Below are 25,000 nucleotides of genomic sequence, written 5' to 3'. Positions count from 1 at the left end.
CTCTGAATATTAATATCTGGCACCGTCGTTCAGTTAGTTCTTTATGCATGCTACATGAAATTTTTCATAATTCTGACCGTCCTTTGCATTCAGATCTTCCCTGAATGTATCATCCTGTACGTAAAACTAAGTATGCAGTTAATTCTAACAGTCTTGCCTTCTCCATAATAAGATCCAACACTACACTACTCAACTAATGCAAACAATAAAAATCACTGACAGAAAAAAATGAGGTTGAGCATGCACTTAAAGACATTCCAACTATTAATACGGTCAACCTCAAATGGAAATGTTGTAAACTTTGCTGACGAAAAGATCAGAAAGGAAGCAACAAACAAGATTCAGACAATGGTTGCCGACACCAAGACAAGGAAAATTGTTAAACTAAAACCAAAAATAGTGATATGCAATGTATACTATGATGAAGATGAAATAGTAAATTCTTTGATTCAAAGAATTCCTTGGCTGGACCATACCCTAAACATAGAAGAGGAGATAAGTCTGGTACTCAAGAAAAGGCTACCCACTACTTGTTAAAATATCATCCTGAAGTTCGGAAGGCTATTCAGGATAATGGTGACAAGTTGTGTTGCGATAGGGTACTTATAACATACGTGATAGGTACCACGTGATCACCTGTTACCACTGTCAAAGGTATCGACATTTTGAAAAAGATTGCAAGTCCATGACTGATGACAAAGTCTGCGGGAAATGTTCAGAAAAACATTCCACCAAAGAATGTAATTCGCAACAAGGTATAAAGAGCACTAAGTTAAACAAACTAAATGACCACACAGCGAACTCAAGAAATTGCGAAGCTTATGATTTGGAATTGAAGAGAGTAGCAGAAAATAATCACCATGGATACTAAAAATGTCATAAACTGTGGCTATGTAAATATACAAACTGTTGATAATAAAACTATTCAAATTCGAGATCTGATAAATGAGAAACATTTGGACATATTAGCATTATCTGAAACATGGTTAAACAACTTTGACAAGAGTAAGATAACTAAATTAACACCCGCCCCACACACACACCTTTCATATTCCGAGAGAGGGCAGGGTTACTCAGATGTCAAGATGTTAAAAAGAACTAGTGACAAGTTTTTAATATATAGAAATAAATTTCACGCATAAAAACAAAAAAAACAAAAAATATCCTTTGTAACAGTTTACAAACCCCGAGAACAAATACTAGTATCTTCTTTGAAGAATTCAGTGTACTCATTGAGATGGAAAATAATGAATTAGTTATTTGTGGAGACTTCAATCTTTGGGTGGATGACACTTCAAAATCTTGATGCTTCAGTATTTAGTGAGTTGTTGGAATCATATCAATTGGTGAATAATGTTGACTGCGCAACTACTTTAACTGGGCATACGTTGGACCTAGTTTTATGAGATGGAATGAATAACATTGTATCTGATATAAATGTAGAAGAGAAATGCACAATCTCTCCATTGTCCAAACTTATTACGTTTATACTAACTACAGAAATACGCAGCGGTGAAGAAAATAATTTTAGACATAAATGAAACTTCTCTCCTTTTGTAATTATTGAAGAGGTGATAAAGGAAATAAATTATGCTATCAATATTCCCAACGATCATGATAACCAACGTTTGTTGAGCACTATGTGTTTTGACTGCCTTATTGACCATGTATAATAGGGTGAATAAAACTGAATATGATACCATGTGTTCGCTGATGGAAAAGACTATAATTGTTAAAGACCGATCTCCTTGGTTTGATGAACAGACTTTAGAAAAAAAAGAGAGGAAAAAGAAGTAAAAGAAAGAAAGTGGAATCGGATGAAAACTGAAAATACATGGGTAGATTACAAAACTGCAATGTGCCAATATAATTACCTACTAAGCAGGAAAAAACGCGAATACTATAAGAGAAAGATCCGCAAAGCAAACGCAGACATAAACAAGTTATATTGTCCAGTAAATGGTACAAATGTAAATGAAAAAGGCTACCAGAGGGGTATAGTGACCAGGAACTAGCAAATAATTTTCTAGTATTCTTTAAAAACAAAATAGACTAGCTGCAACTCAGGACTGATATTGTTTATGAGATCGGCATTGTGCCTCATTGATGTCGCTCACTATCATGCAGTTCATTGTAATGTTGCTACATTTAACAGCATATTTAAGAAGGCTACATGATAACTGTGTCTTTTCAATTGTAGATATTACCATGGAATTTGGCAGGAACAGAGAAACTATGTTTCCCATCAATCCCTGAAATTTTCCTTTGGATATGTGAATTATTCTAGGAACAATTTACTCGACCGGGAAAAATAACCATTCAGCCCATACCGAAATAAATGTTTGCAGTAGCTTTTCTATGGCAGATTTCAATATGAAAATTGGTATGGGGAAATCAGATATTTATCCCATAAATCCCTAAGAATTTCATTAAGATATGTGAAGAGTTCTAAGAGTAATTTACGGCACCGCCGAAAATCGGCCTCATGCGGATATCGAAAAATGGCTACTGTGACTTTTCTATAGCAAGTATCACTACAAGAATTGGTACAAATGTAGTTCGCATAACACCCATCAAACCCTGGGAAAATCATTTGGATATTTGTAAAACTATAGGAGTAATTTACGGCTTCTCCCTGATTTTTTAGCTAAAAATCGTCACTTACGAACAAAAGTGATAGCCACGGCATGCCTATAGCAGGTATGAACAGGAAAATTGGCAGAAACGGTGCTTTTACACAGACACATGTGTATGTATGTATGTATATATATATATATATATATATATATATATATATATATATATATATATATATATATATATATATATATATATATTAATAATACCTTAAATTTAATTTGAATATCTTTATTGGTATAGGAGTTATTGACCACGTCACCGAAACTATCAGTTGCTCCCCCATCCGGCGATGATGATAATAAAAGGGAATGACCAGGCTATTGGTTGACTGGGCTATGGCTTGAGTGAGATTCGTTGGCGAAAATTTTGGCATTTCATATAAGGTCACTCACTTCGTTCGCGACAAAAATATAACTAGGTCATTTGCAAATATTCAACATCAGATTAATGCTACATCAGATACATAGATGAAATTAACGAGATTCAATAATATAACATAAAATGATATCACCAGGATTATCAAGAGAGCAAAAAAAAAAAAAAACTTTGCGATTGATATACTGCCAATAACTAAAGTAATTGGAGTAACGTAATTCTTGAATAGCTAATTAGTCATTTAGAAGAAATAGAAGCTTGGCTAGATAACCAGCCTGCGTACAGAAAATTATTCTCTATGGAAACAGCTATCTGTTCAGTTGTAAATGATATGGTGGAAATGATGGATGAAAATAAATGTAGTATTCTAATATTACTCGATCTTAGTGCTGCTTTTGATACAGTTGTGCATGAACTGCTACTAAATGATCTACGGTCCATCGGTATTGAAGATCAAACTTTCGAATACCTAAAAGACTACTTGGTTGACAGAAATTATTGTGTGCAAATTAGAAACTCTTATTCATTATATGAATCTTTAAACAGATGGGTACCTCGGGAGTGTACTGGGCCCAATCTTACTTTGTATTTATATTATTGGTCTATTTAAAATACTCCAAAGGCATGGTGTGGAGTTCAAACTATTTGCTGATGATACACATATTTACTTCTCCATAAATGATATAGACGACAATACTGAAATTGTAAACCAGTTTCTTGACAGTGTTAGGAAATGGATGACAATCAAACAACTAAAATTAAATGAAAATAAAACTTTGTTTATGGTGGTGGGGAAGAAAAACAGCGTAAAGCCTAAAATACACGTTCAAAAAAAGCGTCAAAATTTTGCATCAAAATTTTGACGTGTAACTTTGATACAAAAATTTTGATGCATAATTGTCCACACACGTTTAGGCGTTTTTCCCATCAAAATTCAGTATAGTCAAAATCTTCGACATGGATGCATGAGTGGCCATAGCACTAGTGTTGGCATTGAACTCTGATAAACCTCCTGGTAAACGTTAGAAATGGTCAAAAGACTAAAAAGTTTGATGAAAATTTTGACAGGAGCCCACACACGCATATAAAAATTGACGACTCATCAAAAAATATCAAGCGGATTTGATCAATCAAAATTTTGCTTTAAATCTTTTTTTGACATCAAAACGTCCTACACACTCAAATTTTGCATCAAAATTTTGACGCTTTTTTTTGAACGTGTATGGGTCCCTTAAGAAACTTAGGTGATTTTCAAATAAAAATAAATCACTCTGTCCCGATATATCTAGTAAAGTTCGTGATTTTGGCGTATCTCTTGACTGTAACTTGTCTTTCAATGCCCAAATAAATAATGTAGTAAAAACTGCTGGTTATGTTTTTTTTTTCTTTCTTTTTTAAGTACCTGGGTGACCATCCTGTTAAGAAACTTGTGATAATCTGTGTTATTACCAGGATGGACTATTGTAACTCCATCTACTACAATTTACCAAAAGTACAACTTAAGAAATTACAAAACATAAACAGAGGAGCAAGACTAATAAAAGGTGTCCCACTCCAAGAAAGGGTCACTCCTATACTAATTGATTCATACTGGCTGTCTATTTAAGCGAGAATCGAGTTTAAAATATGTACGATACCCATCAAGTTATCAGAACCGTACGTCCAAAATACTTAAGAGAATTGCTACATATTGTGCAGCCAACAAATCATGTTGACACGAAAATAGTTACAGATGGTTTCATATGATTGGAACCGATATATATATATATATATATATATATATATATATATATATATATATATATATATATATATATCTACTGAAGGCTCTGCAGAGCCTTTGAATATGTGGCCCAGAGACTATACAATAAGCTCCCACGAGACATCCGAATGATTGAAGACATTTAAGGCTTTCAAGAGGAATCTGAAGACTTTCTTATTCTGCGAGTGCTTTGAAAGTGATGATTTAACAATAAATGAGCAACACGCGATGTGAAATGTTGAATGTTTTCGAAAGAACATGATAAAATGACTGTGAAGGTCCTGCAGAGAGTAGGGTTCCCCTGCTGTATAGGACCGAAAAAAACAACCCTTACAGTAAGTCAAGTACACAGTATTCTAAAAGTTTCATTCCAGTTGTAACCAAATTGTGGAATGATCTTCCTAATCAGGCAGTTGAATCGGTGGAACTTCAGAAGTTCAAACTTGTAGTTTATATATGACAGATCTATTTCAACATTGTTACGAATATTATGATACTTTATCATCTTTATTCATTACTTCTCATATGGTTTATTTATTCCCTTTCTTCACTGGGCTATTTTTTTCTGTCGGAGCCCTTGGGCTTATGGCATCCTGCTTTTCCAGCTAGGGTTGTAACTTACCCAGTAACAACAACAACAACAACAATAATAATAATAATAATAATAATAATAATAATAATAATAATAATAAAATATGAATTTTGTCTTTACTTCTACTATCGCTACAACATTTTCAATTCTACTAAACTGTCTTTTGCTTATGTATATGATATCCACCGTTCTTCTATAAGATTACCAACACAGCTCCCGTAAGGTTTCTTCCTTTCATATCTTACTGATAATTGGTTATCTTCTCTGCGGGATTTGGGGGAATTATTTATCGTCCCTCTCGACGTGACGTATCCATGGCATTTACCAAAGTCTGGTATGCGACCCGGGTGGCTGGTAGCCTATTCTCTTTTATGGCTTCAATCCTTTCCAAATCGAGGATAATTTTCAGTGTTTTACAGAGTTTCTTGGTATCTATTGTTAACCTTGCAACATCTGCTGCCTTCACCATCTCTAATGGTGTTTCTCATCGTTCTTTTCTCTCTCCTTCTTTTCCTCTCCTTTCCCAAATGGCCTTCTACCATTTGTCTCCTCTCCTATTCTTCTTCTTGATGATTCACCACTCCGTATTTCTTCTTTAATGGCATCCAAATTGTCTTCCTTTGATTATACTCAATCTCATTTATTGAGCTCATCCTAAAGGTGATTATCTAAAGGTCAAATATAGTGCCTCTCCACTCTTCTCTCTCATCTTCTTTCCAGTCCTCATATTATTTTCATAAAACTGTGGATGACCTTTTCAATTTTGCCAATATTTTGCAGCGCGGGTTGCAACGATATCGCCTTGGAAAGACCATGTTGTTTAAACTGCAAAACCCGTGTAAAGAAATGGGGTCATTGCTTTGTTGACATAGGCTTTTCTGTATTCCATATTATTTACGTTTCATACTTCAATCTGATAAGTAATAGATACAATAACGCATAACTCTTATCTTCACCATTTGTCTCTCTATATGATTTTAATCTAAAGCGATTAGTTTGGTCAGTACAGCAACCCCACTTTTGCCTCACCTCTTGATCCTCTTTGCCTCTGTAAGGAAGTAGCTTTGCTCACTGTTGCCCATAGGTATGTAAGATTCCAGTTTCTTTTCCGTTGGCCTCAATTGGAGAATTCCTCTATCTGTCAAGCAGCCTCGTAACAGTCCTAACACATCAGCTAATTTCCCTCTACTGTAAGACTTTGGAATTCTCCTCGTGGTTCTTCATTTACGAGAGACCCATTGTACCGTCTGTGGTTAAACTCATTTCCCTTCTTTCTTTTCCTTTTTTACTGTTCTCTTCTTCGGGAATTGGATAGAAAATGCCATTCCATTGCTCCCCCAGCTGTCCTTTTGCAAGTCTGGTTCTCCGGTTCCCTTCCGATCTAATGATAATATACCTTCTGGTCAATCGGAAAATTATGAAGAGTAGAAAAGGCAAATTTCTCATCTTATAGGTCCATTAACATACCTTTGAGAGATCGGGCTTGTTTTGGTTGTTCGTCGAGCTGTACTCTCCATGAACACATGACAGTTGAAAAACTATCAAGTGCTTCATTTTGGAGTTTTCTTAGTAAGCCTCTTAAGATGTCTGTAACCGGTATTCAAAAATCTTTTTTATGTTTTATTACTTTCGAAAATACTTTTTTTAAAATCCAAATGAACCATGATGACATATACAACTAAAATATTTCCATTTGGTGAACAAATGAAAGAAAAATTAAAATAAGTATATAATGAAAAAGGAAAAAATTAGACGAGTAAACTCAGCTTTGTTTAAAAATATAAGAATATAAGAAGTTAACTACTTAAAAAGAAAGCTGGAAAATCAAGTAAAACTTCATTTCTTCTAATTGCAAAAAATATGTAGAAATATAAATATAAACCTACACATTACATGTAGGGCAAAATATCTATATTTTCTTCAAAAAGTAGATTTATTCGTCAATCTATCTTATTTATATATATATTTAACATAATTTTATATTTCTAGTTGAAAACCATTTTCCAAACACGTGCAGCTTACTAATCTTATCATCAATAACCCATAAATCTATGTATGATAATATCCTTATCTCACTCTACAGAGTATTCGGAATCAATGAATAAATCGCAGTGCTCTTATACATAACGCGTGACATGCTATGTATATCTATTTGTATTCGAACAACCTTGAACTTTCAGGTGAGGCTTCACTGCAAAAAAGTCTCCTTGAGTTTTGCTTTCGCAGACCAAACTATAAAACGGATATCTCACAAAAAAATCTCAATTTAGTAGACATGCCTAATTCATGCCTCACCCAGTCCTTGGTCGTATTCTTCCAGGAATGGTGACACATGTGACGTCATGTCGACCGGAGAATTCGATGCCAAATGCCGCTACCAGGTGGTCGACACATCGGCTAGCTACTCGATTATGTACATCTCTCATGCGGAAAAGGTCAGTGAATTGATGTGTTGAATAGCAAGACGAGAGGAAATGTCAGGATTTTCTTCAGTTGCCACAATTGCGCCGATAGGATATATTACTGATGTACATGGATTAAACTAGAATGAATATCTCGTGCAATGTAGTAACAATGCACACTTCATACTAGTTTCGAATAGTTGTTAAAAATTCTCGATATTAGAATTTCATTTATTAGACTCCAATGTCATTTATGAGTCGTTTGAATTGAAAACATACAATATAAGAAAGTAAACATGAACAGATTGATGCCATTAAACTTCTGTGATGAACTTTTTTAATCCAGAATGATTCAAATGACTAACCTTAACCGATTACTGACGTCACAACTATAAAGGTCATTGCCGTCGATTCGTCAAAAAAAAATTTAGAAGTTAATGCACTCCAAATCTTTTTGAAAAAATAATTTCCAATTAACTCATCTCGTATAAAAATAATTCTAGATTAATTTTAAATATTTCATCTATCTACCATGGCAGTTCCCCAATTTTGGGGGTTAGCCAACATCAAAAGAAACAATTTTTTTTTTATTCTCTTTCTTCCTCCTTGCCTGACGAGGGACGCAACCGAGTTTGAATGGTATTTCTAGGGTGCCACAGGCCACCCTTCCAACCATCTTCCACAACAATGAAACTTCATGGTCCGGAACCCCTACTGACGCTACCTCAGCGGTCAAGGTGACCCCAGATAGCAACAGGGTCTATCGGAACTGTGTCACAATCGCTAGCCATTCATTTCTATTCCTAGCACACTCTTTAGCTGCTCCCATATCTATCCTCCTGTCACTTATGGCAAACCTTGGACTTCCTCTAGCATTCATCACCTGCTTCAGCAGACAATCATTTTACATCCTCTCTAAATGGTCCAACTACCTCAACATAGTCATATCCATTCTAGCGGCAAATTCTGTCCGTACACCCATTCTCAGTCTTACTACTTCGTTTTTAACCCTATCCAACCTAGATACACTGTCCATACTCCTCAGACACTTCATCTCCAACACATTCAATTTCTGTTTCTTTATCACTTTTATTTCCCACAACTCTGATTCATACATCACAGTTGGTACAATCACTTTCTAATACAGAACTTTCTTTACATTCAATCCCAACCCTCTATTCTTTACCACTCCCTCCACCGCCCCCAACGATTTACATCCTTTATTCATTCTCTGACATATATCTGCATCCACTCCATCGTTTGCAGCAACAACAGAACCCAAGTACTTAAACTGGTCTACTTACTCAAGTAACTCTCCATTTAACATGGCATTCAGTCTAGTCGCACCCTCACTTCTTGTGCACCTCATAACCTTATTTTTACCCACATTCACTTGCAACTCCCCTCTCTCATATACCCTTCCAAACTCTGTTACTAATCAACACAGCTTCTCCTCCGAATCTGCAACCAATACAGTATCATCTGCAAACAGCAAATGATTCATCTCCAACTTATGATCACTCTTATCTGTCAGTTTCAATTCTCGAACAAGCAATCGAGCATTCATCTCCCTTACAGTTCCTCCTTTTCTTCTTCTTCTTTGTCTACATCTTTTCCCACTTCTATGTGGGGTCGATGTCTCTGGTCAGCTTTCTCCATCTACCTCTGTCCCACACCTCATCACCGGTTAATCCCTTTGATCGAAGGTCATCCTTGATACAGTCCACCCACCTTCGCTTTGGTCTCCCTCTCCTTCTCGTTCCCTGTACCTCCATTTCCATCACTCTCCTCCCAATATACTGTTCATCACTGCTCATGACATGACCATACCACTTCACTCTACTTTCTTGGATCTTATCTGATAGTTTTCTAACTCCTGTGGGACCCCTAATTACCTCATTCCGTATCTTATCTCTTCTTGTCACCCCACACATCCATCTCAACATTCTCATCTCTGCCACATCCATCTTCTTCTCTTGTCTTCTTTCTTACCCACGTCTCCGCTCCATACGTCATTGAACAACCATGGTGACATCACACATCCCTGTATCAGCTCCAATCTAACTGGAAACCACTCACTCACTCACTCCCTAATTATAAACTCTTCATTTCTTACCATACACTTTTCAAGCTACACTCAATAAACTTCTGTAATGCCACTAGAATTACAACACTCATGCGCATCTTCTTTACCATTGTGTAGTGGAACAATACATGCACATACCCATTCCACTGGCATCATCGACAATAGAAAACATATATTAAAAAATCTCACCAACCATTTTAGCACAGTCACACCCCCCTCCTTTAACATCTAACCCCTCACACCATCCATATCAGGCGTTTTTTTCTGCTCTTATTTCATATGGTGCTCTCCTCATTTCCTCTCGTGTATCTATCATATGTACCTCCCTATCATCCCCAACATTCATCAAATCTTTCAAGATATTCAGCCGACTTTTTTCTTACCTTATCTCCTTTCAGTAACTTACCATTTTAATCTTTCACTATCTCTTCACTCCTATTAACTTATTTCCAAAACATATCATTATCGCTATACAAACTACCCAAACCCTGACCCCACCTCCTGTCAGCCTCCCTCTTTGTCTCGACCACCTTCCATTTTACTGCCCCATTTTTCTTTCTGTATCTTTCATACTTCTCTCCATTGTTACTCTGCAACCATTCTTCAAAAGTCTTCTTTATTTCCACTTTCAGCCTCACTACTTCATTCCACAACTCACTACCCTTCCTCATATTACCCCCAACAATCCTCTTACCACACACATCACTTGCATCGGCAATAAAATTTTCTTCTACTAACTTCCACTCCTTCTCTAGATCACCAGTTCTTCTCACTTTCACGCTGTCAAGTGCCACTTCCAACCTTTCTTGATAATCACAATTTACCTCTGGGTTTTTCAACTCTTGACTCTTCACTACCTCCCTTTTACACGCCGTCCCCATTCTTTTGCTACAACTAATTTTGCTTCAACCAAAAAAGGATTAGACATACCCGTAGCCATATATGCCCCTAAAAATGCGTACATCTTTCAATCTTCCAATCATATTTCTTTTTATCAACAAATAATCCCACAATGCTCTGTCTACCACTCTTCCATTGGCCAATCTCATCCATGTTTACTTATTGATAGCTTTCTTCTTGAAAAAGCTATTACCACCAGGTCTTGTTCAACAAACATATTTAGAAGTCTCTCGCCACTATCATTTCCACCTGGTACGCCAAACTTCCCAATGACACCATCTAACTCTCCACCAACCACTCTTGCATTTAAGTCACCCAACACAGCTACATAATTTCTTTTACTCAGTCCTTCGACACGCCTAGTTAACTCATTCCAGAAATCAGTCCGCTCTTCACTTGTCTTCTAACCCGGACCACAGAAAAATAAAATCATGTCAAATAATGAAATGAAAAGTTGGGGATCAGCATTACAAATTCTTTTTCGAAGGTTCAACATAAAAGAACATATAACAAAGGGATTTGAAGAATTAATGCAATTCATAAGTTCCACAACCGTTACTCTCTCTCTCTCTCTCTCTCTCTCTCTCTCTCTCTCTCTCTCTTAGAAGAGTTTGCTCATCAGAAATATTTTCCTAATTACAAATAATTAGTCTTGAATAATGAATGCAATGTTCAGTCGTCTTTATATCATTACCTGTTCTCGATGTCTGTTGGAGCTTTTATGATAAAGCTAGAGTCTTATAGCAGCATAAATTAACGGAGCTTCTTAGAAATTGGTCAACATTTAGCAATTCTCTTTTTTGTTGGTTTAATAATAATAATAATAATAATAATAATAATAATAATAATAATAATAATAATAATAATAATAATAATATATTACTAGTAATAATAATAATAATAATAATAATAATAATAATAATAATAATAATAATAACAATAATAGTATATTACTAGTAATAATAATAATAATAATAATAATAATAATAATAATAACAATAATAATAATAAGAAGAAAAAAGGGTTCAATTATATTTCATTTTAACACCCCCCCCCACCCTAAAACAAATCTGATCAATATATTTCCAAACCATTCCTTATCACAGGATACTTACACTTTAATTCCAGGTCAGATACTTGTGTGATAAGGAGACTCATGATCCGTTGCCACCGACGCCCCAAAACAAGCACTGCAGAGGTCAAAGCATTTGGGAGGTTATGCTAAAACATGACGATTTCACTGGCAAGTATATCTAAAAATTTCCTTTATTTGTCAAAAAGCTTCCTTCTGCAAAATCAGTATACTATATTTCAAGATTCCAGCTTATGTTTTTAATCTATTTCTATCTAAACTTATATTTTTCGATAACTTGAAGTCGAACTTTTTCAGATTTCTTTTGTCCAGTATAAATCCTTCTTATCTTTTTTAACGCTTTGTACTCTAAATCTCAATTATATATCCTGATTCTCCCACCGACAATTTGTAGCTGAAGAAACTTTCCTATGTTAATGGAATACGAGAAAACAAACATTCACTAGAAATCTTAAAGACCATTGACTTATAAGACAAAGTTCCACATGAAAAGGAACGTCAATTTTATGGGTGAAGAGGTAGAATAATGGGAAAAAAATATTGATACGGACAAATAAAAAATAAATATTCACATTTACATTGACACACCGCCATGTAAGTAAAAAAATAAGACAATACTGTGCCGAGTATTAAATTTGAAATATAGAGATCCGTTTAAACTTATGAAAATCATCATGAGACTTACACGCTAAAGGACACCAATAGCATTATGCGTAAAAGAATTTGTGCTTATACACAAATAACCTATCGTCGAAACCATAATAATGTCATAAATTCAATTTAATGCGATAGCACGCAGTTCAAAATATTTGATAAATGAATGTGGATCCGAAATCGTAAGCAAAATTTGAGTTTATGAACTGCTTATGATTACTTATGTGTGTCTACTTACATGATATAGTGCGAGATATTATAAGTAGTATATATATTACAATATATAATATATATATATATATATATATATATACAGTATATATATATATATATATATATATACAGTATTATTATTATTATTATTATTTGCTAAGCTACAACCCTAGCTGGAAAAGCAAAATGCTATAAGCCCAGGGGCCCCAACAGGGAAAATAGCCCAGTAAGGAAAGGAAAGAAGGAAAAATAAAATATTTTAAGAAGAGTAACATTAAAATAAATATTTCCTATATAAACTATGAAAACTTTAACAAAACAAGAGGAAGAGAAATTAAATAGAATAGTGTGCCTGATTGTACCCTCAAGCAAGAGAACTCTAACCCAAGACAGTGGAAGACCATGGTACAGAGGCTATGGCACTACCCAAGACTAGAGAACAATGGTTTGATTTTGGAGTGTCCTTCTCCTAGAAGAGCTGCTTACCATAGCTAAATAGTCTCTTCTACCCTTACTAAGAGGAAAGTAGCCACAGAACAAATACAGTGCAGTAGTTAACCCCTTGAGCGAAGAAGAATTGTTTAGTAACCTCAGTGTTGTCAGTTGTGTGAGGACAGAGGAGAATCTGTTAAGAATAGGCCAGACTATTCGGCGTATGTGTAGGCAAAGAGAAAGAACCGTAACCAAAGAGAAGGATCCAACGTAGTACTGTCTGGCCAGTCAAAGGACCCCATAACTCTCTGGCGGTAGTATTTCAACGGGCGGCTGTATATATATATACAGTATATATATATATATATATACAGTATATATATATATATATATATATGTATATATATAAATATATATATATATATATATAATATATATATATATATATATATATACAGTATATATATATATATATATACAGTATATATATATATATATGTGTGTGTATATATACATATATGTATATGTATGTATACATAAATATGTATATATATGTATATATATATATATTTATATATATACATATATATTTATATGTATATATACATGTATATATATCTATATATATATGTATCTCTCTCTCTCTCTCTCTCTCTCTCTCTCTCTCTATATATATATATATATATATATATACATATATATATATATATATATGCAATAATCTCCCATATATAAATTGTTCAAGTGATAATGTAGATATTGATGAGAGAGAGAGAGAGAGAGAGAGAGAGAGAGAGCTTCATCAGCTGTAATTCTACATAACAAAATACTATAATCTTTAAAAACCTGGGGGTAAAAATGAATCAAAACACATACCTTAGTAAGAGGTGATGGCAAAAATGTCTCTAACTTAGGTATAAAAGCAATTTTATGATCTCGTATACAAGTATAATGTGAATTTACTTGTAATCTAACGAGAGATAATGATTCTTAATCCTTTTTTTCGTGAGCCACAAGTCTTTCATAAAATTACTTATAAATAAAAAGATAAATTTGTAAGCAAATGGAATCCATTATTTTTTCCACGGGGATTCATATAACTCGTGTTATCCTATGAAATATCTACAACTCTTTTATTTACAAATAGGAGAGCTACTCTTGGGATTAATGTTTGATTATAAAGCAATAACTGCCATCAAAGTAATTTTCTTAAGTCTTAACATCGATTTCTTCTACAGATGGGAGAAACCTTCCCCTACATGGTGCCACTGACACCACCCCTAAGTTCACTGTAGTTAAAATGACTGTGCCAGCTTTATATCTTCTTGTTGATGACAACTGTGGACGGAAGGTAAATAACAAATATTTACAAAGCGAACACGTAAATGACATATATATATATATATATATATGTGTGTGTGTATATATATACATATATATATACAGTATATATGTATATATGATATATATATATATATATATATATATTTATTGCTCATATTGCTCTTGAGGCATAGTGGCTCTATTAAGCTATTTCAATAAATGCACCAATTATTTTTAGGCAAAACTTTTCTGGATTTCTGTATCTCTTCTCGTCTTCAGGGATAGTTCTGAAGGAAAAGACAGAATTGGTTACTGTGCTCCACTTATTAAACTTATGCCAACAGTGGTTTCACCCCATAACTAACTAATGGCTTTCGTCAGGGTAGCCTATTTCTACAAGTTGCATCTATACAAAGGAAAATCACAAGAAATCTAAAGATATGCAAAAACCAGAAATGTGAAAAATTGAATATAATTTGCATAAACATAATGGATAATTGATGACAAAAGCGCTTTAGCATTTATTCAAAATTGTTTTTGACTATTCCCAAAGAGCACAAGCACACACACACACACATAATGGCAACCTTTGTCAGACTAAAAATTATAAACAAATATCTCATATTTGCCTTATTGCAGAAACAATCAGTTTAATATGAATAATTATTGTATTCCGCATGAAAAGTAATCTAATATCACACGTGTCACAAATCAACTAGTTTTAATTATACTCATTGAAGCATAATACCTAATTCAATGCATTATTGGGAACTATCAAGTAAGTTGTCTAATGATAAACTAGTTTATTGTCTTTCATAGAAATTTCACTGCTCCGCCGGCTGTTTCACTCACGAAAGAAAACAAATTATTATGTATCCTAAATAAAAGCAGTTTTGAACAAAGCAACAAACTTTTGTAATTTCACTATATGAGACAAAAAGTTGGTTAATGAAATTCAGGGTTAATTATTCGTCCAATGTGAGCCATAAACTCAACTTTCAGAAACCCGTTTCAGTTTATGAATGAAATTTTCTATATTTCGACAATAGCCAGAGGGGGAAAGCCAGTGCTACGGATTGGAAGTGTATACCAAATTGAAGGACACTATGAGGGACGTCCTGGACAGTGGTATCCCGCGGGTAGGCCTGAGAAAATACTTCAGCTCGGCCTCGGCCTTGTACAAAAAAAACGGCGTTGATTCCTATCGAGGAGTTGGACAAAGAAGATTTCCTTGGATTCCTGCCGACGCCCACGTCCTACGAAAACCTCACCAAATCTGAAGATGCTTTGGTGAAAGCCTTGACCGAAATTGCAGAGTCCGATTACCAAGGCGAGGTGAATCTGCTCTTCATACAAATGGCGAAGACGGAGGAAAATGGCACCGACTATCCTGCGGTACTTCGGGACGGCATCACCGTAACAGGGTTGCTGTACGGCGATGCTTCATTCAACAATTGGATGCCATTCCTGGCACAACAAACGAACGGTGAGAGAGAGAGAGAGAGAGAGAGAGAGAGAGAGAGAGAGAGAGAAAAATGTGAAAAATCTTAAAAAATCCTTCCAATTACTCTCTCTCTCTCTCTCTCTCTCTCTCTCTCTCTCTCTCTCTCTCGGAAACCTGTATTGTCCTGTCATGGGAAATGTTTCGCCAAAATATTGGGAAAATCATAACAGAGTTGTAGTCTTTTCAATTCAACTTAAGACATGAGTTTTGCCTCGCTATAAACCGACATTTATATACAATCACACGACATTTATATAGAATCGCAAGTTCAGAACCATTATTGAATAAAAAAGTTTATCTTTTGCCAACAGGAGATTTCTTATTCAACTCTGAATACGATCCTAAAGATGCACAGGATACTCTAATTAATCTGGCACCAGACTTCAATGAAATTACGGTATGTCAGTATATTCTTAATGAGAATAATGCAAAGAAAAACAAATTCTCATATTGAGCTACGCTTGTTAAAATTTCCTCCCGTCTTCCAGCTCCTCTACCAGCAAGTATCGTTATCAGACTCAACCATCGAAATAAACGTGTACGTAGACGAAACTGTGGGCATCAGCACCAAGTTCAGCATCATGTTCTCAGCAATCGGGGGCACGTCCGTTATTATAGACCCTGACGGGAAACAACTGGCTGACGGAGTTGTTGTTGTCGATGATGCAGCACCAGGAATATGGAGGTACGTACTCTCAAATCTTACACCTCTTGCTCGAAAGAAACACGGAGATGCTACTGTCTTGAGACTAGTCTCTCTCTCTCTCTCTCTCTCTCTCTCTCTCTCTCTCTCTGGGTAAACCAGATATAGTATTCAGCAAGGTACTCGTATGCTTAAGACAACAAATGTTAACCGCATTGTATAACGTCATAAAGGGATTTTGACAAAGGAAAAATCTATTTCTGGGGAGAGACCTGTGACGCCCGGTGAAAAAGTCCTTCTTTACACTTTTTCTGATATAAATCTTCCAAATACACCAGAGAAAGATAAAAGCATGGAATGCAGAGGTTACTACCCTCGAGCGAGCACCTCGTGAGTGTCGTGTATACATCAGGGGCGTGTGAAAACCACTATTCACAGGCTGTCTTCCATTTAGATAACTCCTTCATCAAAGGGAAGGGCCGTAACAAAGACCCCAGAAACCACACTTGGACCACGCCACTGTCACCCACACGAGCGTCCTCTAGGTCATCCTTCTGCAAGAACATATGGCTTGGCAAGGAAAGGGTGGGTCCGTACAAAAACAACCGGGAAGGGTTTCACCGGACGTCACAGGTCTCTCCCCAGAAAAAGATTTTTCCTTCGTCAAAATTCCTTTTCTGGGTCGACCTGTGACAGCCGGTGAAAATGTACCAGAGAATGCCTTCCAAGCCCAATAAAGTAATAACATAATGAGGAGAATACAATCACCATGTACGACAATAATATAATATAATAATGTAAGTAAACGTCCAATTACCAACTAGCCAAATGACATAGGGAACGTAAGGCTAAATAACTATGACGACAAGGAATCAACTGAGTGTCGAAATGCAAAAGGCATCAAACCTTACATGTCTAAGCATATCTAAACATTAAAGGAATGGTAACTACAATAACAGTTAAACCATAGGAATTAAACATGGCAAATATCATAGGGCTAACGAACTACCCAGGAGAGTGGCGACGTGGTGTGAGTGGCGGGTAGGAGGGAGAAGAGAAGAGATGGAAGAAAGGAAGAAGAAGAGATTAATGGGGAGAGATAAGGCTCCCCGCTGCCATCGTCGGGTATTTAAGGGCCTGTAAGATCTTTAGATAGTGGCGTTTGACAACCATAGGGGATTTCCAACCCGTATATTTTTTAAAATCATCAAAGTCCTTGTTCTGGAAGTAATTGATGGAGGTATCTACTGACCGTATATCATGAGCCTGGGGAAATGATTCCGGATTAGTATGTTTAATGAAGTAGAGGATTTGTTGCCTGATACCATGAATGGAAATAGTACCTCCTTGTTCCCTGATAACCAAGGGGCCAGACGAGCGGGTGGCAGTTCTAGCTAAAAAGGCCTTGAGAGTAGTGACTGGACACAGAGAAAGGATCCTGGGGAAGAAGAATAATCTTACGAGGGGAGCACCTATTTTGCGGATCCTCATTTTTAGATAGGAAAGCTCTGTCTGGAGAAAGGAGTACTTCGGCTGAAGGGAGGAAATCTATGTTTTCCGGGTTTTGTGAGAGAGCTGCTAGTTCTGATATTCCATCACCTGAGGCCAAAGCCGTTAGAAATAAAGTCTTCCTAAGAAGAGTGATATAAGAGCAGGATTCATTGTCCGTGTCCGTCGCAAGTTTGAGGACACCGTTCAGAGACCAAGAGTCCTTTTGTGGCCGAACCGAAGGTCGAAGCCTAGCACATGTTTTTGGAATAGATGAGAGATATAAATCAGCTAGGTTAATGTTAAACCCAACAAGGAAGATCTTCTTGAAAGCTGACTTGATGGTGGTTAAAGTGGTATCTGTTAGGCCTTTGTCAAATAGGAACCTCAAGAAAGAGATGGCTAAATTCGGAGACATACGAGTATGGTCTGAACTCTTAGGAAATCTGCTAGTTGTTAACGGCCGAATCATATTGGCGAATTGTCGAGTCCCTTTTGTCTGATTCGATGAAGAGAACGTTTTCCGGGTCAATGTTCGCGTCTCTACGAGCTGCAAACTTCATGTAGTCCACAAAGTTAGAGTTTTGGCTATCCTTGAGTAACCTGACCCAGTGAGTTTGGATTACTTGGGTCAGTTTGGGGAATGGGATCCAGAAGGGACGGGGTTTCAACTCGAGGAGGAGAGGAAACCAACTATTCTTGGCCAGTGAGGTGGTACTAAAGCCACTGCCCCCCGGAAGGAGCGTAGTTTATGTAAAATTTTCATTAGAAGATTCACTGGGGGAATAGGTAAATCTTCTTCTAATGGTTCTAATCCAGGGTTAATGCGTCCATGGCATAAGCCTGAGGGGCCAGGGTTGGGGTCACATAACAAGGAAGTTTGTGATTCATCTGAGTTGCGAATAGATCTACCTGGAGGCCCGGAACCAGCCTGAGTATCCACTGGAATGAAATTATGTCTAGAGACCATTCTGACTCCAGTGGTTTCGTCCTGGATAGTGAGTCCGCTCTCACATTCTTGACTCCCGCTAGGTGAGTTGTTGACAGGAACCAGTTTTTTTCTGTTGCCCAGACGAAGATAGTGACCAGGATCTGATTCAGGTTGGGTGACTTGGATCCTCCTCTGTTGACGCAGTGTACTACGTCTGTGCTGTCTGACACTACTCTGATGTGGGTCGACCCCGGAGGAGAGAGTCTCTTCAGGGTCAAGAACACTGCCATGGCTTCGAGAACATTGATATGGGACTGTTTCATGGCGGGTGACCAAGAGCCCTGAAACATCTGATGTTCGGAGTAATCCCCCCATCCACTTAGAGACGCGGCTGTATGGAATGTCCCTTGTGGAGGTGGGAATTGTAGAGGAACCGATTTGAGGAGGTTCTTCGGTTCGGACCATGGGCGTAGTCTTATTTTCAAGACAGAGGGGATCTTCGAGACCTTGTCTCTTAAAGGTACTGTAGCTCTCTTTCCCCAAACTCGATTGATGTCTTTGAGTTTGGCTTTTAATAGGAGATCTGTTACTGAAGTGAATTGGAGAAGGCCGAGGATTCTTTCTAAGGCTCTTCTGGACACCTGTTTGTGTTTGAGAAAATTCTTGATCTTGGAAGCTATTCCTCCTACCTTTTTGGAAGGGAGAGATAACGTGTGCTTCGATAGGTCCCACTGATTGCCTAACCATTCTAAGTGGTCTGATGGTTACAGGCGGGACTTTTGGAGATTGACCCGAAATCACAGGTTGTCGAGAAATCGAAGTACTTCCTTCGTAGCTCTGTTGCCTTCTATGGCCGACCGGGCCCAAATGAGCCAACCGTCCAGATAAGCAATGATCTGTATCCCTTGGTTCCTGAGTTGTTCTAACACTGTCTCTCCCAGTTTCGTGAATATCCTGGGATCAATGTTGAGGCCGAAGGGCATGACTTGAACGCAAAGGCTTTCCTGCCTAGGCGGAAACCCAGATAAGGAGAGAAGTTTCGAGCTATAGGCACATGATAATAGTCATCGGTAAGGTCGACCGAGGTGGTGACGGCCCCAAGGGGAAGTAAGGTCCGTACCTGAGAGATAGTCAACATCCGAAACTTGTCGCAGAGAATGTAAGAGTTTAGCTTTGACAAGTCCAGGTCCACTCTCAATGCCGACAAGCCTTTCTTCGGAATTGTGAACAGGCGGCCTTGGAACTTCAGTGATCGAACCCGTTTGATTGCTTTCTTCTTGAGTAACTCTGTGGTGTACTCTTTCAGGATGGGAGTGGATTTCTGGGAGAAGGTCACTGGTGGAGGAGGAGAACCTTGTGTCCATTTCCACCTCAAACCTTTAGAGATTATGCTATGAGCCCACGGACCGAAGGTCCAATGGTCTCGAAAGTGGTAAAGTCTCCCCCCTACCGGGACCACCTCGTTGTGAGGGAGTGAATCTAGGTCCTTTCCTTCCCCGAGCCCCCTTTTTTCTAGGTCCGCCTCGATGGCGGAACTGTCTTCTACTCCTGTTGCTTCCTCTCTGATGTCCACGAAAGGAACCTGAGGGTTCGGAGCTAGGGCTGTATGCAGGCGAGGTCATCCAAACGGGGTTGGGCTGTGTACCTGGGGAATCAGTGAGGTAGACCACCTGATGAGGGGGATTCGGATGTAGAGACGTCGAATCAGAGGAAGACTGTGATGACGAGTGGGTAACTGACGATTGATGGCAGTGACCCCGGTTCGTTTTGTAGGGGGTAAATCTCTGCTTCTTCTTGAAGAAAGCTTGCTTTTGGTCTTCAACCTTCTTTTTGGCAGTGAGGCCCCGCCTCACCTGCAATTTTGGTTTGCTCTCGTATCATCTTGTAGAACCTTGTTCACCTCCTCCTGAGGGAAGAGGGTTTTACCCCAGCAGGAGGAAGCTATCAGCCTGTTCGGTTCATGTCTGATAGAGGCCTCAGACAGAACGTATTTCCTACAACTAACCCAGTCAGACCACAAAGCGTGTAGGTCGATTTGGTAGGACAGAGATAGGTTCTTCGTGAATATCAGAAACAAGGTCTCAGTGGGATAAATCGAGGCTAGGGACTCCCCGAGGTGGGGTCCGTCTCTTTAAGAGCCGACATGGCAGAACCTTCTTTGACATCTTGAATAGTAAGACCTGTCCATTTATCCGTAATAGGCCAGGTAATAATGAGAGCAGTTGTAGATATGGCGTATGCCCCATTGTGTGGGGTGAGCTTGGAATTAGCGTACCACCAGACCGACAACATCCTGGCCCAGACAGTTTGGGCCTGCTCTTTAGGAAATATTACCGTTACCTTCGGTACCTTGTCTAACCTAACCAAGCCATGCTCTTTCAAATGAACGAATCCGTTGAATGGGAATTCTAGTCCCGGAGGGTAAATTCTAGGGCCTCTAGAGGGCGGACGCCTATGCCATCCAGAGTTATGGTACCATCTATATATGGGACATGTAAGGCAAATTTCTATGGGTTCTTTTTATCGAAGGAGGCTACTTCGATGCGTCTGGGGCTGTAGGGGGAGACATCCGCGTTCCTGAACGGATCAGATTCGCCACCATATCTTTGAGCTCCGTCATAGCTCCTTGGCTTGCCCTAGAATGTGTTGTATCTGCTCTTTAACCCTATCCCTGATCAGGTCGGCGGGGAATGAGGGATCCTGAGCACGACCCGCTGTCGAAGCCCTGGACTTATCGGACTTCGTCTTTTAGCAGTCACGGTTTTATGCAAGGTAATATGAACATCAGGATCCTTTGAGGGTCCTAGGTTGGTATCGCAGATAATGGCAAAGCTGAAGGCTCAAAACTCATCACCACCTACCTGCCCGTCCATGGGGTCGACGTCCAACCCTAGAGAGGACACGCCGAGGAGATAGGGTCCGCCAGATGGATCATTCCTTCCAAATCTTGACACCCAAGGGCGGAGAGCCGCTCTTGCAGCCCGGAGAGATTCATCATCATCCTGAAAGAAGTGAGGGGATTAGTGATGTAGGAGAAGACCATTCTCCTCAATAAGCGATGTATACATAAATCAAGAACAAATTAAATCATCGCCAAAGGATACCAAAAAGAAACAAATTAGAACCAACTTACATCATCGTTCAGGAGTAGGGAGAACAGCTCGTAGCAGAGCGTGCATGACTCCGGGAACCATACCATGTAGGCGGACCTTCTGTAAAAGAAAGGAGACATAAGTCTGGATGTTCCTTGAAACTCTGGTTAGTGATCCTATTCACAGGCTGGGATCCACTAAATTATCTATAAACAATAATACATATGTTTATGTATATATTTGTACATGTATATAATACATATGTCTATATTTATGCATATATTTAATTATATATATGTATATATATGGATAAATATCCATACAACATCGTGTTCAAATAGAAATAAATTTCTACTCCGTACTTGGGATCGAACACTAGCCCCTTCTAATGAAAAAGCCAGGTCGAAACCAACCATGCCATGAGAGGCCATTTTACTGTTCCTTGAGACTCTGGTCAGTGAACAGATGAATCAAAAGAAATAAATAACATTAATTATGTGTGACTAATATGGTTTTCAAAATTGTTAGCTAGAGCTACAAATTAATATACTAAAATCCAGTAACCACGTAACATGTAACTATAAACCTCATCGGTAAAATAATGTTAACCCCGGTTCTGAACGTCTGAGTGATCTCTGTTGACACTGGAGATCCGGTGACAAAGGTCCGTCATAGTGAAAACGTGAACATCAGCGGTAAGATAATATTAACCTCAATGCTGAACGTCTGTGTGATCTCCGGTGAAGCCGGAGATTCGATGAAAAAGGACCGTAACAACGAAATTGTGATTAATCATGAAAAAAGGTTCGTGTGCATAAGGCCGAAGCCGGAGTCTGAGTGCCGGATTTCACCGTTGCACTCCAAATATCTGACTAGTTCCCAACCCAATGAGTATCCATTATAGCGGAGTATATCTCAAGGCGGTGATTAATCATGAAAATAGGTTCGTGTTCGTGTGCATAAGGCCAAAGCCGGAGTCTGAGTGCCGGGTTTCACCGTTGCACTCCAAATATCTGTCTAGTTCTCACCCAATGAGTATCCATTATAGCGGAGTATAACTCAAGGCGGAGCTACGGGTGGCGGCATAAAGCGATCCCAAAATAATGACTCATACACTAACGGAACCTATTAATAGTGCTAGCTATATTAACAGTAACCACATCAATAAAACGTAAATATCATCAAACGTAATATCATAAACCCGTAGAAGAAGAGGGGGACGGGATAACTCGTGATCGTATAACACGGAAAACGGGAAATCCACCTCTCCTTACTCGAGCTTAAGACAGAAAAGGAGAGAAAGGGTAACTCGTAACTGTAGTAACAGAAAACGAGCACTCCATGCTCACACTCTCATGGTTACATTATAAAGAACCAAAATCACACAATAATATGAAAAGAATAATGCTAAAATTGTAATAACCAAGAACAAAGAATAACGACAACGTAACAAATAGAAATAAAGATATAGTCTAAAATGAGCACCTTCCTGAGGCGTGTACATAAACTATAACAAAGGCCAGAACGTTATTCTTCGTTCGTCCAAATTGGACTTGCTAGCAAAAAAATACCAGAGTAAAAACAATAATAAAATAATGAAAATAAAAATGGTCATAAAACGTAAGTGATATAACCTAGATGACAGAGTACCAGATGGGCAATATTAACTTGAAAAACTACCGAAGCGAACAAAACCAAAATGGCTGCCATCACCGAAGAAGGCCAAGCCGCTTCCAAAATTAAAATCCACATTACTGGAAAGAGAACAAATGCTCGGTACTGAAAAAAAAACTGTCAAAACAAACTATGGTACTTAACATTGGTAAAGGTGAAGTAGCAGCGTCAGTCATGTTGAATTAACGACAATCACTAGAAAAAACACCGAGCACAAAAAAATTACGACTTTGCGGGCAAGTCCAAAACAGAAGGATGACCTAGAGGGCGCTCGTGTGGGTGACGGTGGCGTGGTCCAAGTGTGGTTTCTGGGGTCTTTGTTACGGCCCTTCCCTTTGATGAAGGAGTTATCTAAATGGAAGACAGCCTGTGAATAGTGGTTTACACACGCCCCTGATGTATACACGACACTCACGAGGTGCTCGCGCGAGGGTAGTAACCTCTGCATTCCATGCTTTTATCTTTCTCTGGTATATTTCGAAGATTTATATCAGAAAAAGTGTAAAGAAGGACCTTTACACCGGCCGTCACAGGTCGACCCAGAAATACAACATTGACTTCCGAATGCCAAAACGGGGAAAAAATATCTCCTTATTTCATACTTCACCAAACGTAGACGAGGAAACTACCTCGGTATCAGGGTGCCATTTTTTCCTGTTGTGACAAAATATTTTCCTTAATTCAAACCAAGTTATTCAGTCACTTGTATTACCTTTTTTTCCAAACAGCATAACTTTAGACAACGCAAATAAAGGCACCGCGGAAGTTAAAGTGACCTCGAATCCACGGTCAGGTGTCGAGCAGGTTGAAGTTGTCACTTGGACGTCCGCCTCAAACAGGGGTGAAGTTGACCTCGACACCGAGGGACTTGCATTCTTCGTGTCCGTGACTCAGGGAAATAAACCAGTCACAAACCTCGAGGTAGAAGTGACTGTGTATCCTGCTGAAGGGGGATCTCAGGCCCTTCATGTCACCTTGAAAGATGACGGCAGAGGAGGTAAGTCATGGTGTTCTCCAAGTCGTTCATCTATAGTGCTAACTAGAAAAGTGATACCTTAAAATAATTGATGCCACAAGTACTTTTATATTCATATATATATATATATATATATATATATATATATATATATATATATATATATATATATATACACGCATATTATATATATTTACACACACACACACACACACACACA

At 38.1% G+C, this 25,000-nt stretch overlaps 2 protein-coding genes across 2 annotated transcripts in view; both read left to right on the top strand.

The window, feature by feature from the left end:
- The window catches only part of LOC137655364 (calcium-activated chloride channel regulator family member 3-like), a 31,687-nt gene extending 15,935 nt beyond the window's left edge, over window positions 1-15,752 (top strand). Inside the window, 6 exon segments of the mRNA XM_068389259.1 lie at window positions 7,690-7,804; window positions 11,886-12,000; window positions 14,388-14,500; window positions 15,522-15,588; window positions 15,591-15,655; window positions 15,657-15,752. Coding sequence (XP_068245360.1) covers window positions 7,690-7,804; window positions 11,886-12,000; window positions 14,388-14,500; window positions 15,522-15,588; window positions 15,591-15,655; window positions 15,657-15,752 — 571 coding nt within the window.
- A 76-nt stretch (window positions 15,753-15,828) lies between these two features.
- LOC137655358 (mucin-3A-like) overlaps window positions 15,829-25,000 on the top strand; it is a 24,170-nt gene continuing 14,998 nt past the window's right edge. Inside the window, exons 1-4 of the mRNA XM_068389251.1 lie at window positions 15,829-15,958; window positions 16,288-16,373; window positions 16,465-16,661; window positions 24,533-24,801. Of these exons, the coding sequence (XP_068245352.1) occupies window positions 15,829-15,958; window positions 16,288-16,373; window positions 16,465-16,661; window positions 24,533-24,801 (682 nt within the window). The remainder of the gene's footprint in view (window positions 15,959-16,287; window positions 16,374-16,464; window positions 16,662-24,532; window positions 24,802-25,000) is intronic.

Source organism: Palaemon carinicauda, chromosome 1 (genome assembly GCF_036898095.1).
Source record: "Palaemon carinicauda isolate YSFRI2023 chromosome 1, ASM3689809v2, whole genome shotgun sequence".
NCBI classification, from domain to species: domain Eukaryota; kingdom Metazoa; phylum Arthropoda; class Malacostraca; order Decapoda; family Palaemonidae; genus Palaemon; species Palaemon carinicauda.
The sequence above is the reverse complement of the archived record's forward strand: the minus strand, read 5'-3'. Positions and strand labels throughout refer to the sequence as shown.